Source organism: Erinaceus europaeus, chromosome 15 (assembly GCF_950295315.1).
Source record: "Erinaceus europaeus chromosome 15, mEriEur2.1, whole genome shotgun sequence".
Classification (NCBI taxonomy): domain Eukaryota; kingdom Metazoa; phylum Chordata; class Mammalia; order Eulipotyphla; family Erinaceidae; genus Erinaceus; species Erinaceus europaeus.
In genome coordinates, this window is record NC_080176.1 from 13,031,145 (window position 1) to 13,046,520 (window position 15,376).

Sequence of the window (15,376 nt, forward strand, 5' to 3'; positions counted from 1 at the left end):
GAGTGGTGGTAGATGTAGAGGGAGGCAGGGGATGGAAGGAAACACCCCTGCTGATATGTGCCTCGCTCAACATGCGACATGCCCTGCGCTACAAATGAAATGCATGCTATTAAAAAAAATGCATAGGCACACTAGGTCACCACATATGCCCTTTACATCTTGTATTATTTCCACTTTCAATTTCTCATTTACTCCACAGCACAGCCCTTGAGAATAATCAGGGTGGAGTTTTTATGTCGCTTTTCTGAAAGACAAGCATTGGGAGGTTAAAAGGACAAGGCATTGGTGACTGGCAACTGGAGATGGCTGGACACAAAAGCCAACCAACGGAGGGCAATATTCCACCTCAAGTCCTTCGGTAGAGAATCGGCTCCAGCTGCGGCCTTGGGGTGGGAGGACCGGTCCCGCGAAGGCCTCCAGGCCGCGGGAGTCCCAGCCACGCCGGCAGGCGGCGGGCGGGTGGACACGCCCCAGGGCGCAAGCTCCCTGGCGCGGAGCTCGGAGCCGGCGGAGGCGCGCAGGATGCCGGGCGAGACGCTGGGTGGCGCTGCCAGGCCGCCCCGCGCCAGACCTGTTGCGCCCAGGGCGCAACTCCCGCAGGTTTAGGGCACTGGGGTGTCCGCTCCGCGCGCCCCCTCGGGTTCGGTTGCACCACCTCCCTTGGGCCCTCAGCACCCACCTTTATTCGAGGCCCCCGTTCTTCTGGCCTCCGCTTCTCTCATTGCACCAGTTCTAGGCGCGTCAGGTGGGGCGGGAATAAAGTTTTCCCAACCTGGCCTGGGAGAGGTCTGGATGGGGAGGTCTCTCCCGGCTCCAGACTCCGCGGCGGGTTGGACCGTGCGTTGCGGGCTTCGCTGCCGCCCGGGGGCTCTGCTCTGAATGGGCGCTGGCCCCCAGTGACCGGCTGGGCTGACCGAGCGCCGCCCCCGCCCACCCCAGGCCCGGGCCCCGTCCCCTCCCCCGCCTCCGGCGCACGGGCCCCGGCAGCTCCAGCCCCGCCTGCACCCGGGTCGCTGCAGTCCCTGCGGCTGCCCCCGGGCACCCTCCCCGGGGGCCCCGGCCTGACTCCAGCCTGGGGGCGCCTCGGGGGGAGCGCGGGACAGCAAGGGAGGCCAGGGTGGGGGGCGGGGGCTCGGCTCCAGGGCTCTCCGACCTGACAGGCAGCCCCTCGGACTCGGGGAGCCGGAACGCAGGGCAAGGCAAGGACGGGGCGGCCGGCGGAGGGGCGGGCGCCTCTCATCAGTCACGCCAGTCACGTCTGGGGCCACCCGGCTGCCGTTTTCTGGCTTTCCCCCCTTGGCTGTCTCCCCCCTCCCCTGTTGGCGAGGGCAAAGTGGCCGTGGCGGCGCCATGCCCGGGCCGGAGTGAGCGCGCGCGGGCGAAAATGGCGTACATCCAGGTAGGCTGGGGCCGGGGGCCAGGTCCGCGATGGGGTGTCGGGGGGCCTCGCCCCTTCAGACCCGGCTAGCTGGGAAAGGAGAGAGGTCTGACGACTAGGCTCCCACAAACTTGCCTCGAGAAAATAAAGGTGCCCGAACGCAGGCACCTGTGTAATGGTGGGGGCGCGCCCCAAGAAAAGAGGCTGGGGACCCCCCAGACCCCAGGAGGGAGGGAGGGCGCCCAGGTGGACTCCGCGGGCACACCCTCGCCGTCCCCGGAGGGGAGGGGGGGATGGGGAGGACTTTTCTCCCCCACTGCCCCTTCCCCTCCCCCTGGCACCCCACCTCAGGAGAGGGGCTGGGGGAGGGCGGCCTGGGGCGCGCCAGCTGCCGTTGCCGTGGTGACGGATCTGGCTAATTGGCGGGCGAGCCCGAGGCAGCTGTTCTGGCCAGAGGGACAAGGACGTCGTCTTTCCCGGGCACTGGGTGCAAGAGGGGTGGGGGACACAGGAGTGGGGTGCCTGTGGCCGTGCTGGGGCCAACCGGTCATTGCACTCGGAGTTGGGGACCCCTTCACCTTGGGGAGCCCCCCCATCCTTGGACTGGAATTATTTCTAAGCATCTCTTGGGGGTGGAGGGTGGGAGCAGCCTGACTTAAGAGACCTCTCCTCACAGTTCAGGGGAAGCGATGGCAGGTCAGCGCCAAGGTCATACCCGCTGAGCTGCTGCTGCAGGGGGTTGGCTCCTCCGAGCTCCATGGAGAAGCCTAAAGGCTTCCACACTTGGGGTGCAGCTGGACTCATTACTCGACCCCCCAGGGGTCGTAGCTGGGGTGCTGCTGGCTCCCTAGTCCCACTCTAGCTGACACGGCCCTCCTCTTGTCCATAGACTTAGCCTGCCAGGAAGCTCTGCCACCTGCATCCCCACCCCTTCCTGGCTTAGAGGAGCTCCACTGCCTTTCCTGCCATGGAATCCCGAGCTCCTCTTTTCAAGTTCAGAGAAGGTCATGTTTACTGTACACGGAGTGTTGGATGTTGTGTATGGGCAGGGACTATTCAACAGTCAGTCAACAGACACTTGGCCACCAACCAAGTGTTTATTGTGGGCACTGTGGATAGAACTGTGAAAACAGCATGAACCCTGCCCTTCAGAGCGCACAAGTTAGCAACAAATAAATGTTAAAACAGCTGTCTTAGGCTCTGAGTGACCTGTTTGGGTGGAGAGAGGCTAAGGGACTTTCCTGAGCCACACAGCTGTTGGGTAGGAGATGGGTCAAGCCTCTAGTCTGAGCTGGGCCAGCCATATGGACTTGCCTTCTTTCTCTTCATGTCAAGGACCAGCTAGAAAATGTTTTCTTTGAGGGCTTCTCTCAGCTGTGATGCTGCACAGCCCTGGACTGTAGTGGCTGGGTGGGCGTGGCTGCATCCCAGTAACATTCCATTTGTGAACTCTGAAATTCTAATTTCCTATGCTTTGCCTAAGTCGAATGTATCCATCTTCCACTGACTTTTTCCAGCCACTTACAGGTGTGCAAGCCATTCTTAGCTAGAAGGCTGTCTGAGAATCCAAGAGCAGGCTATGGGCAGCATTTGGCTGAGAACTGTCATTTGCCTGGCCCTGTTCTAGAATATCTGGGTTCTTCTACCAGTCCTTTCAGACTTGAATAGGTTCTCCTCCATTTGGCCACTGTATGAGGAGAGGCTCAGCATGCCTGCGGACACCCCCCACCCCAATCTCCTTTCACTGCTCTTAGCTCCCTGATCTTCATCTTGGACACTGACCTTGGGTTGTTTCTCAGTGAGGACCCTGGGGTGGCCTTATCACCTGGCTTCATATATGGGTCCTCTTTTGATGGCTACTGGATTTGTAGATTTGCGTTTGGGTTGCCGTGAAGTACCCCTTTGTCTTTGCACACTGTCATAATCATTGTTGAGTGTGAGTTCTCCAGTCAGCCCCAGAGGACAGTTCTTTCTGCTGCTTTGTTCAGTGTGTTCCCTAATGCCTGGTGGGTTCCAGGCTATCTTGGCAAACCACCTTGTTCACCTAAGCCACAGGAGGGTGCAGATAGTTTTTGCAGCTGGGCAATACACTCATTTGCAGAGTCAGTGTCTAACTTAGCCCTTCTGCTAATGAGGAGTAACTGAGGCTCAGAGGGGGCCCTGACTTGGCCAGGTTGTGTGCTGGCCCTGTGGTGAGGAGCTTCTCCACTGGGCTCTTGCCTGACTCCCCAGCACCTTCAGGTCTTGCTCTTTATTTGGTTTGACTTTTGCTCTTGGTTGAGTTTGTGCTCAGTGCTGGGGACTTTGTTTCCCAAACTGCAATCCTTTATTTACTTCTCCAAAGATTTTGAATTTTTTTCATAAGCTACGTACCACCTTTGGTGTTATTAACTTAGTCTCTTTCTCTGTAAATGTACTCAGTTTTTTTATTTGACTTTGTAAAATCCCACAAAAAGAAAACTTCATCCACTGCCATGACAGGGAGCCAGAATCGCTTGATATGAACAGAAGGCATCTGGAAAAACAAACACAGTGAGAATAATATTGTTTATGAAACTCTAGCTGGAAACAGGATTTGTTAGAGGTGAACAGACAAGGCGACCAAAGAGAAACCTCCTCCTAGAAAAATAACTGTCAAGGATCACAGCCTCTTGAGTCAATTTTCTGAGTTCATACCCCACCTGAGTTCATTTCCAGAATGTCCCAGGTTGGGATGGGGACTCCTTGGGACCCATTTAGGAAGCCATCTACAATCTTCCCTGCAATAGGGGGTGGGAATCTTTGAGAAGACTAGGTGAGGGGGTGGGTGGGGCTGTGAAAGCAGCCCTTCCCTCCTCCCTCCCAGGGACCATTCTGCCTTCCCTTTCTGCTCCATTTGTGGGTGGTCATATGAAGCTCCCCACCATCACTATTGGAGCAGATTTGGAAGGTAGGGCCTCCGGGAGGGTGGGGGGCAGACAGGGAGGGGGAAGACCAGTGTCAGTCACTGCATTGACTGCCTGCACGGTAGCTAGTCATGTCCTTCAGCTTGGCTTCCCAGCTATTTCTGTAGAGGAAGGTTTGCTCTTCTCAAGTGTGGCAGCGTTGGATAGCATGACTATCCATCCACCCGCACTGATTCATAACAGCATACGGTGCAAATCAGATCGAAATGCTCAAGTTTCCCATCTACTCGGGCTTGGTTAGCCAGGAGGCTACCAGCAGCCCAGAAGCTAGCAACACCTTGTTAGCAAGCCAGCTCCCTTTCCAGAATGGTAAGTGAAAAGAAAGATGCAGTGCTTTAACCAAAAGGGGGGGGGGGAAAAAAAGGAAAGAAAAAAAGAAAGATTTTTTTTTCTTCGAGTTGCTGGACTATTGCTAAACTGGTCTTGTCTGTCTCTTTTTGCACCTTCTCTTCCCCCTGCACCCTCATGGCTGCATCACGGATCTCTAAAAGGGCAGTTGGAACCATTAAACGAGGTGGGTTAATTTGATGATTCATGTGGTCTGCTTTCTCATCACTGTTCATTTTGGAGTCTTGTGTGGAGCTGTGCGGATAGTGACCGGGAAACAATAACCGAAGCCGGTCGTCAGGCAGTGTTCCTGCCTTTCTCTGCCAGGCAGGTCCCATAAAACAGACTTCACTTGTCAAGATGGGTTGCCCTCCCCGGCCCGGCTTCCTCTGTTTGATCATCTCTGTCTACTCTCATGCTACCAAGATGATTTAAAAGGCATATAGAGAGCTGTGAATTCTGGGCTTTCATTTCAAGAGGACAGAGTAGTTAGTGTTCATCGTGTCTCCAGAACATATTGTATAGCCCTCACCATATTGTATCAACCACCCACCTTGTCAGGAAAGATGCTCACAGAAACTACGAAAGAAAATACCTGCAAATGTTTGGCTGACTATTAAGGGTGCCAGCAAGTTGGTGTTTGCCATCTCTGTGCCTGCAGTTGGTAAATAGAAATGGAAAACACTTTGTGCTAAGTGTTCCTCATTGGAGACAGACCTCCTGAATGTCATTATTTCTCACCAGGGAAAAGCTGCTTGTAATTCCGGGTATTTTTTCCCTCTTCTTCCTCTCTGCCCCTCCCCCCTCATTCCCCCTCCTCCCTTTGTCCACCACCCCCCAATGGCTGCAGGGTTTTCTTTCTAGAATCTCGGACCTGCTGCTGTGCAGATGGACCTGCCGCCACTGCTGTCAGAAGTGCTATGAGTCCAGTTGCTGCCAGTCGAGTGAAGATGAAGTTGAAATCCTGGGACCTTTCCCTGCCCAGACTCCTCCCTGGCTGTAAGTCCCAATCTCTCCTCTTCCTTGAAAGCAATCTTCAGACCTTTCCTGGGGTGGCCTGAGGGAGAATTTGGGGTATGAAAGAGGGATCACAGTGCTCTGTTGTTCTTGGAAAGCTGGTGGGACCAGTGGTGGTGGGACTTGAATGCAGAGGTGTGAACTGTATCACTTTCCACCTCCAAGCATCTCTGTTCTTCCAGGGATGTCCTAATTCTAAAGATTTTCACTCAGTCAAGTGGGACGGACTGTCCCATGCACTTGGCCCAGCCAAGATGCTCCAGAGATGTCTGTCACCACTGGTGGGTAGAGGGAGTAGACACACAAGTGCCTTTTGTCAGGGCTAAAAGGGAGTTTAAGAGGGACAGAGAAGAGCACCTCCAGGCTCCATCCTGTCCTCCAACGCTGTTTATGTTCTCTCTGGCATCTCTCATTTTATTTCCAACTCACTCTCCTCCCGCGCCTGCACACAACATCTCCATCTGCCAGTCGCTCAGATATTTTGGGAATGCAGTTTTGAAGCATCTCAGCCATGTGTGCCTGAGAGAGGAACGTCGCCAGGGGCTGGGTAGAGTCAGGGCTCTGGGACCACAGCCCCTCTAAGTTTCAGGAATCATCATAAAAGTTCTCACCACACAGAGAGAAAGGGGATTCATCTAGAGAGGGAGAAGCAATGCAAGGGCCCAGTGCCTTTGATAAGTCCTTGGGTTGAGATTCTGGAAGTTTCTGGTGTCCTCCTTTTTCTTTTGAGTTTGGGGATAGGGGTGTCATGCCTTAATAGCTTGATTTTTAGAAGCAAGGACCACATGCTTCGACACAATATGACCTTTTTGGGCTTTGTGAGTTTCAGTTCTATTGCTTATACTACCCCCCCCATTCTGTGCCCTTGAGCAAGTTGCTTGGTCTCTCTGTGCTTGATTTTCCCTCTGAAAACGGGGGTGATAAAGATAAGTGTCTCATTGGGTTGTTTTAGCGACTGCATGGATTAGTTGATGGAATGGGGCGAAAGAATGTTCAACATCTTGCTGGTAATCATAAATGTGATTTTGTTTTTGCTCTGTCTCCTCATCTGTAAGAAGGGAGTAATATCAGAAGAAGAAAAACACACACACACAAGTAGAACCTGAACTGGAATTGGCATATCGCACCAAAGTAAAAGACTGGTGTGGGTGGGTGGGTGGGGAGAATACAGATCCAAGAAGGATGACAGAGGACCTAGTGGGGCTTGTATTGTTATATGGAAAACTGGGAAATGTTATGCATGTACAAACTATTTTATTTACTGTCGAATGTAAAACATTAATTCCCCAATAAAGAAATTAAAAAAAAAAAAAGAAAAAGAAAGGAGCAATAATGGAGTCCATAGAATTAGTAAGAGGAATGAGGTACATAAGGTATTCAGCTAGGTAGTAGGTATCTAATTTTATTAGTAGACATGGATAGAGATTCTTTAAGGGGCCAGGAGGTGGTGCACCTGGTTGAGTGTGCATGTTACAGTGCACAGAGATGTGGGTTCGAGCCCCCTGTCCCCACCTGCTGGGGGAAATCTTCCCGAGTGATGTAGTAGGTCTGCATGTGTCTCTCTATCTCTTTCCCTCTCTATCACCTCCTTCCCTCTCAATTTCTGGCTGTCTCTACCAATAAATAAATAAAGATAATAAAAAGTTTAAAAAGTGATTCTTCAGAGTGATATAAAGGCAATGTTAAGGAACTCTGTCACCTGTCATGGTTTTAACCTGAATCCTGCAGGTGTCTGTTAGAAAGCTGAGGTATTTGCTGAGACAAACTTATGAGTCAAGGGATCATTCTCACTTCCCAGCAGTCTGTGTGGCAGAGGTTGACTTAGACCATCTGGTGCTTTTAACATTGTGCTTAGAAGATTGCCAGCTCTGTGACGGCAGGGTTTTTATTGGTCTTTTCACACACACATGCACACGCACACACACACACACAGATGACAGAATTTGACCACCTGAACTGGCCAGTCATACAATAGGAACACTACTCTCAGTTTCTCTAGTGTTTATTTCTTTAGCACACCCTGTGCACCTGGCTCTATGGGATGGATGAACCAAGCTAGACCACTCATGCGTCACATGCAGGGGATTTTACACCTACAGGTCCAATACCACTGCTCCCAGGTCAACTATTTTTGTTCCTTACTTTTATTATCTGCTGGGATCTTGCCACTCTAGGCTAACTTTCTCAGAAAGACAGATAACGCAGCACTGAAGTTTCTCCCTAGTGCTATAGTACTCCCATTAGTACGCTGGGGCTTCAGACCTGAGTTGTGTGCATGGCAAAGCAGGTGCTGCCTGCCTGCCCCTCAGGTGAACTATCTCACTGACACCTTAATTCTTATTTTAAAGAAAGGGAGGTACAGAAGAGAGGAAGAAGCAGAAGGAGAGAGTGAGGAGAGAGACTCAACATGGAATAGTTTTTGGTGCTCCCATGTGGTGCTGCAGATTGAATCCAGTGCCTTGTGCCTGAGAAGGCATGCGTTCTACCAGATGAGCTGTCTCTTCGCCCAGGAATTTGGATTTTTTTTTCTAAATCAGTGACAATTCTGATGGACACTGAGAATCACAGATTCCTTTATCTCCCCAGACACTCGAAGACTGAGTATCATAGACCCACAACTTGGGTTCTAACACTGACTTGGAAGACAGTTGTGTTTTGATTCAGTTACTATCTCTTTGTGTAAGGAGTTGCAGGCAAGCAGTTGGAACCATGTGGAAAGACATTTCTTTTGGTTTTGCCACAAGGAGAGAAGTAGACTGGAACCCTCCCAACAGGGCCAACCCTCCACACAACCTCAGGATGCCCCATTCACGCAGTGGCCATTATGAATGGCACTACCTTAGTTGTGCAGTCTACAGCCTGATGAACTGTCCATGACCTCCCTGGTTCTGAGGATGAACCAAAGTTCTCAAATCCTATGCAGCACTCAGCGCATTTTCAGCATTCAACACGATAGAACATGTTAAGAGGAACCTGTAAAGGTTCCATGAAAGGGAGCTGTGGGTTAAGTCATTCAAAAAAGCGAGTCCACAGCTTGTGTTTTCCCCCAGATTTATTTACTGAGTGGGCAGCTGCATGTTACCAAACAGGCAGGGAGTGGAAATGTCAAGTGCATGGGCTCTGCACTGCTCTGCCTGCTGTGACATCTGAGCCAAGAACAGCAGGCTGTGCCTCCCTGTGGGGTGATGTGTGGCAGATGAGCACACCAGTCACATGGGCCCCTCCTTTTCCTTGGCTATGCTGGGTGGCTGAGGGTCAGAAAAAGTGTACAGTCCAGCTGAATCCTTGGGGAGCAACATAAAGTCAGGCTGTTTGCACCAGAGAGTGGAGTGCAAAGTTCCCCAGACCCCACAGGGTGTCCCTGAAGCACAGAGCTTGTGGTTCAGTCTCGGGGGTTGCCAAACTCTGCGAACTCTGTGGTTTTTTTTTTTTTTTTTGCCTCCAGGTTTATCACTGGGACTTGGTGGCTGCATTATGAATCCACTGCTCATGGAGGATATTTTTCCCTTTTGTTGCCCTTGTTGTTTATTGTTGTTGTTGTTGTTATTGCTGTCATTATTGCTGGATAGGACAGAGAGACAGCAAGAGAGGAGGGGAGAAAGGTAGACACCACCGCCTGTGAAACTACCCCCCTGCAGGTGGGGAGCCAGGGGCTGGAACTGGGATCCTGATGCCTGTCCTTGTGCTTTGCACCATGTGCACTTAACCCTCTTCGCCACTGCCCAGACCCCTGCTTCTTCTCTTTTTATTTTTTATTATGTTTTTATATTTTTTCTATTTATTTTCCATTTTGTTGCCTTTTATTGTTGTTGTAGTTATTATTGTTGTTGTTATTGATATCATTGTTATTAGATAGAACAGAGAGAAATGGAGAGAGGAGAAGACAGGGAGGGGGAGAGAAAAATAGACACCTGCAGACCTACTTCACCACTTGTGAAGCAACTCCTCTTCAGGTAGGGAGCTGGGGGCTTGAGCCGGGATCCTTAACCCGCTGTGCTATCGCCCAACTCCCTGGTTCTTCTCTTTAACAGGGCCAGTGAGTCTTCCATCCCTGCTCTCAACCCATCTGTAAAGGGGGGAACTTTTAATATTTTATTTATTTATTTACTTGATAGATACAGAGAAATCAAAAGGGAAGGGGAAGATAGAGAGGAAGAGAGATGAAGACTTCTTGGAGCATTGCTTCACTGTTTGTGAAGCTTTCCCCTTGCAGATGGGGACCAGGGGCTTGAGCCCAGGCCCTTGCATGTTGTACTCAACCAAGTGCACCACCACCCAGCCCAGCAACTAAGTTCTTTTATTTTACAACATTTTTTTATATTTTTCTTTCTTTTTAAAAAATATTTATTTATTTTCCCTTTTTGCTGTCCTTGTTTTATTTTATTGTTGTTATTATTGATGTCATCATTGTTGGATAGGACAGAGAAATGTAGAGGGGAGGGGAAGAAAGAGAGGGGGAGAGAGAAAGACACCTGCAGACCTGCTTCACCACCCGTGAAGCGACTCCCCTTTAGGTAGGGAGCCAGGGGCTTGAACTGGGATCCTTATGCTGGTCCTTGCACTTTGTGCCACCTGTGCTTAACCTGCTGCACTACCGCCCGACTCCCCAGCAACTAATTTCTAACTCATGTTTGTTCTAAGGATGAAACTTGCCTTGTTCTGCTGCCAGGGTTTTGTGCTGACACAATTTCCCACATCCAACAGACTGTCTTTTTCCCCCTTTCAATCACAGATAAAATACAGAGGGAGGGAGGGCAGAGGAGAAAGGCTGATTCTTGGAGACCGGCTGGGCACAGGGTGTGGAGGCTGTCCCAGTGGCCACAGCATTTTGTTCCAGCCTGCATCAAAGACCACAGCACAGGGAGTCGGGCTGTAGCGCAGCGGGTTAAGCGCAGGTGGTGCAAAGCACAAGGACCGGCATAAGGATCCCAGTTTGAACCCCGGCTCCCCACCTGCAGGGGAGTCGCTTCACAGGCGGTGAAGCAGGTCTGCAGGTGTCTATCTTTCTCTCCTCCTCTCTGTCTTCCCCTCCTCTCTCCATTTCTCTCTGTCCTATCCAACAATGACAACAACAATAATAACTACAACAATAAAACAACAAGGGCAACAAAAGGGAATAAATAAATAAAATAAATATTTAAAAAAAAAGACCACAGCACTGCTCCACCACTTGTGAAGCTTCCCCTTTTATTTTTAATTTTTTATTTATTTCCCTTTTGTTGCCCTTGTTGTCTTTTTATTGTTGTTGTAGTTATTGTTGTTGTTGTTATTGATATCGTTGTTGGATAGGACAGAGAGAAATGGAGAGAGGAGGGGAAGACAGAGAGAGGGAGAGAAAGATAGATACCTGCAGACCTGCTTCACCGCCTGTGAAGCGACTCCCCTGCAGGTGGGGAGCCGGGGGCTCGAACCGGGACCCCTATGCCAGTCCTTGTGCTTTGCGCCATGTGCGCTTAACCTGCTGCGCTACTGCCCGACTCTCGAAGCTTCCCCTTTAAGATAGTGCTCACATAGTGGTGCCAGGCCTTGAACCTGGGCCCCTGAGCTTGGTAAAGTTTGCACCCGAGGTCTGGCAAGATAATTCATCTGGGAAGACACCTGGTCTGCCATGCACGTGACTCAGGTTCAAGCCTGAGTATACACGTAACCCAGGTTTGAAACTGGCCACTACACAGGAGCACCATGGCACCAGGAGAAGCCGTGTTACCTCTCATTCTGCCTCTTTCTCTCTGAAATTTAAAAGGAATGAAGAAGCCAGTGGGGAGCAGTGAAATTGTGGATGGGAGAGATCCTGGTGCTACAAAACAAACAAACACACAAAAGGAGAAGAAGCCAGAGCTGAGCTGTGTGTGGTGTCGGAGAGGGGAAAGGCTCAAACAGGCATAGGGTGGGTCCTCTGCTCAGAGGTGTCATTGGCACTGAATCCTAACAGGTGAAGGTGAGGGGCTGAGGGAACAGCATGGCTGGGCTGCTGAGGAGGGGCAAGGAGGCCTGACCGCTGAGGGGACAGCTCAAGCACACACTAGCACTTGTGTCTGAGGACTCATCAGGGTTTCAGGAGGCAGCGGTGGGCTGTTTGATCCTTGGAAACTGACTGAAGAGGACTTCCCAAGGGAAGGTGTGACAACCAGGGCACAGGGCCCTGGGTGTAAAGGTTGTCCCAGTGGCCACAGCTTTTCGTTCGGCCTGTCTGAGAAATGCTGTTGCTTCCACTGAAGGGACAGAGGAGAGTGAAGACTAGAGTGCAGCCCCATTTCTGTGCCTTCCCCTCCTCTACCTTCCCACCCACTCTTCAGGGCATGCGTTCCCTTTAAAGAAAAAAAAAGTGCTGTGACAGGGAATGGACCTTGGGCTTCACATATGGGTGACACTTCTGAGATAGCTCCCTGCCCAATTTTTATTCTTTATTTTTTGAAAGAATGGGAAAAAGAGAAATCAAAAGACTTCACCATCATTCATGATCTCCACACATTTCAGTCCTCAGTTTTCCCTTGTGGGGCTGGGGATTGAACCCAGGGCCATATGCATGGATGACACACACTTGACTCCAAGCCACCTCCCAGTCTCTGCATCCACCTTTTACATGTCTAGAGCAAGGAGTGCAAGGTCTGGGCACCCTCCGCACACGCACACACACACACACACACACACACCCCACAGGATAACCTGATTGGTCTTGTCCTGAAATTGACCCTTTTACCCTTTGGTGGAAACCAGATTAGTCTCATCTCATACTCACGATGCAGCTGAAGGCCTCATAGAATTTGCAACTTGTGTTTTTCAAGACTAGTGTCCCCAGCAGGCTTAAATGTTAGAGGGGGCTGGGGGTGGCAGCCTAGGAAGGTATCAGTCAACAACCTTGAGACTTTGGGGCTTCAGAGCAACGCCATCCGTTCTCTCCTCTTTCCTCTCCCCGCTAGCGTCTTTACCTGGTTGTATGAAAGAAGGCTATTTGGGGGATCTTGATGGCATCCCGTTGTAATAACATCAGCTAAAATGCATTGAGCACCTACGTGCAGCCTCCCAAGCACCATTCTAGGCACTGCAGTGCAGGTTCTATTGTTCCCATATTACAGATGGGGAGAAAGAGGTTCAGCGAGAGGGACTTGTCTGAGGTCAATCTGAACCCAGAGATTGTGCTCTCGATCTGTGCCATTTCCTTCCTCCACCATGCCGTCCACAGTGCTTTTTCAGTTGTTCAGTGTTTGTTGGGAGTACGCTGAGACATGGCTGCTACTAATTCACAGGTGTTTCTTCATGTTACACTATAAACCTGAAATCATTGATTCAGTTTTTCACTCAAAGAGCCCTTGAGCAATGCAGTACCAGGATATTTTAAAAAGATGTTAAGTTAAAGGCTCAGTGGCTGGTGAAATAGCAAGACTCCTAACACCAATAGCCACTTGCAGAAGTCGGGATGACTATAAACACCCACAGTGGTTCCTCTCAGAACTATGATTGGCAGGTCTTGACTTAGTTAAGATGGCGCCTCCAGGTGGCTCTGTCCTGAATCTGTTTACATACTGAGCTTTGAAGATTTTCTTTCTTCCCCCTTTCTTCCCCCCTTTCTTTCTTCCTTTCTTTCTCTCTCTCCCTGCCTGTCTATCTGTCTATCTATCTATCTACCTATCTTTCTCTTTCTTTGTTTCTGATTTTATTGGGCCAGAGAGATGGCATAGTGACTATGCAAAAAGACTTTAGCGCCTGGGACTCCAAGGTCCCAGGTCCAGTCCTCATGCCATTATAAGCCAGAACTGGGCAGTGCTCTGGTTTAAAAAATAAAAGAAGGGAGCCATGCGGTAGCGCACTGGGTTAAGCACACATAGTGAAAAGCACAAGGACTGGCACAAGGATCCTGGTTTGAGCCCCTGGCTCCCCACCTGCAGGGGGCTCACTTCACAAGTGGTGAAGCAGGTCTGCAGGTGTCTTTCTTTTTCTCTCCCCCTCTGTCTTAGCCTCCTCTCTCCATTTCTCTCTGCCTTATCCAACAACAACAACAGCAGCAACAACAATAATAACAGCAACAACAACAAAAATGGAATTAAATGACCACCAGGAGCAGTGGATTTGTAGTGCAGCCACTGAGCCCTACCAATTTATTTACCAATTTATTTTTGCCCTGGAGGCAAAAATAAAATAAAATAAAATGAAGAAAGTAAGACTCAAAGATGTATATATGGGCTGAGGAGACTGCATAATGTTATACAAAGGACTTTCATGCCTGAGGATCCAAGATCCTAGGTTCAATCCCAGCATCACCATAAGTCAGAGATGAGCAGTGCTCTGGTCTGAACATCTCTCTCTTTAATTAAAATTAAAAAATTAAAATATGTATTTATTATTTTTACTATCTTTTTAAAGAAAGAAGTATTTTTTAAGATTTTATTTATTTATTAATGAGAAAGATAGGAGGTGAGAGGGAAAGAACCAGGTAGCACTCTGATACATGTGCTGCCAGGGATTGAACCCAGGACCTCATTCTTGATAATCCAGTGATTTATCTGCTGTGCCACCTCCCAGGCTACTATTTTTATTATCTTTATTGGATAGAGACAGACAGAAATTGAGAGGGAAGGGGGTGATAGGGAGAGAGACAGAGAGACACCTGCGGCACTGCTTCACCACTCACAAAGCTTTCCCTCTGCAGGTGAGGATCAGGGGCTCAAACCCAGATCCTTGAGCATTGTAATCTGTGTGCTTAACCAGGTGCACCACCAACCGGCCCCAAAGGTGTATTTTTTAATGGGGGGGAGGAGACAGACCAGGACACCTCAGTGGCCTGACCCATTTGCAATGCGTGTGCTCTACCCTCAGAGCACTCTCCCCAGCCTCATGCAAATTTGTGACTGATCCTTCTAAATGAAAGACTACTCATTGATATTGCTTCACAATTTGTGCAGAAAGCAAGATGTTCTTGAGAGTTTAGGGCTATCACACTGTAACACATTAACATGGTTCCAGTTTGTGTGAACCGTCCTCCACAGCTCTCTGTTGTAGCCAGCTTCCAGGGCCAGCGAGGCCAGTCCTGGGGATTCATCAGCAGCCACTGAGATCTCTCCTCTCCTTTAGGATTGCCAGCAGAAGCAGTGACAAGGACGGGGACTCTGTACACACAAGCAGTGATGTCCCACTGACCCCGCGGACCAACTCCCCCGACCGGAGGTGCTCATCCTCAGACACATCCAAGTCCACATACAGCCTGACCCGAAGGATTTCAAGTAAGCGTCTCCACCGGGACCAACTGGGGTCCAGGCTCAAGCCAGGCCATGTCCACAAATGAAAACCCCCATCCACTTGGTCCCCTGGGTGAAGGGAGATCCCCAAGCAAAGATGTGGTTGAGGGGGGTTGAGGGGGGTGATAGCCCAGGAGATGAGATGACATCGACTGAGGTGATGAAAATGTGACCGGAGTGCATTGCACTGTGAAGTTCAGTCAGAGGGGATCCTTTTGATGGATTTGGATTCTGCTGATCAAGTGCCTCGAGTCAAACGTGGTAATTGGCTGAGCAAGGGTGTGTCATTCCCCAGGTTGTTCCATGTCCCAGAGTGCGTCTGTGTTCCCAGGTTGTTAAGCAGGACTTGCAAATGCAGATGACTGCAGGGCCCAGGGGGTGTGTGCCAGGAGCTGAGTGTCCCTTTCTTACTTTGAACCCTAATAAAAATGTATCCACTGGCTGAGTTTGGCCTATACTACACTATTTGTCTTGAT

At 50.2% G+C, this 15,376-nt stretch overlaps 1 protein-coding gene across 5 annotated transcripts in view; it reads left to right on the forward strand.

The window, feature by feature from the left end:
• Nucleotides 1-597: 597 nt before the first annotated feature.
• Nucleotides 598-15,376, forward strand: part of SYT17 (synaptotagmin 17) — a 76,907-nt gene continuing 62,128 nt past the window's right edge. Inside the window, exons 1-5 of one of the 5 annotated variants that reach the window (XM_060172888.1) lie at nucleotides 598-1,399; nucleotides 2,268-4,632; nucleotides 4,815-4,837; nucleotides 5,501-5,649; nucleotides 14,737-14,885. In XM_060172888.1, coding sequence (XP_060028871.1) covers nucleotides 4,530-4,632; nucleotides 4,815-4,837; nucleotides 5,501-5,649; nucleotides 14,737-14,885 — 424 coding nt within the window. In that variant the 5' untranslated portion in view covers nucleotides 598-1,399; nucleotides 2,268-4,529. The remainder of the gene's footprint in view (nucleotides 1,400-2,267; nucleotides 4,633-4,814; nucleotides 4,838-5,500; nucleotides 5,650-14,736; nucleotides 14,886-15,376) is intronic. The other 4 variants (XM_016185341.2, XM_060172886.1, XM_007516540.3 and 1 more) reach the window with 4 other exon arrangements.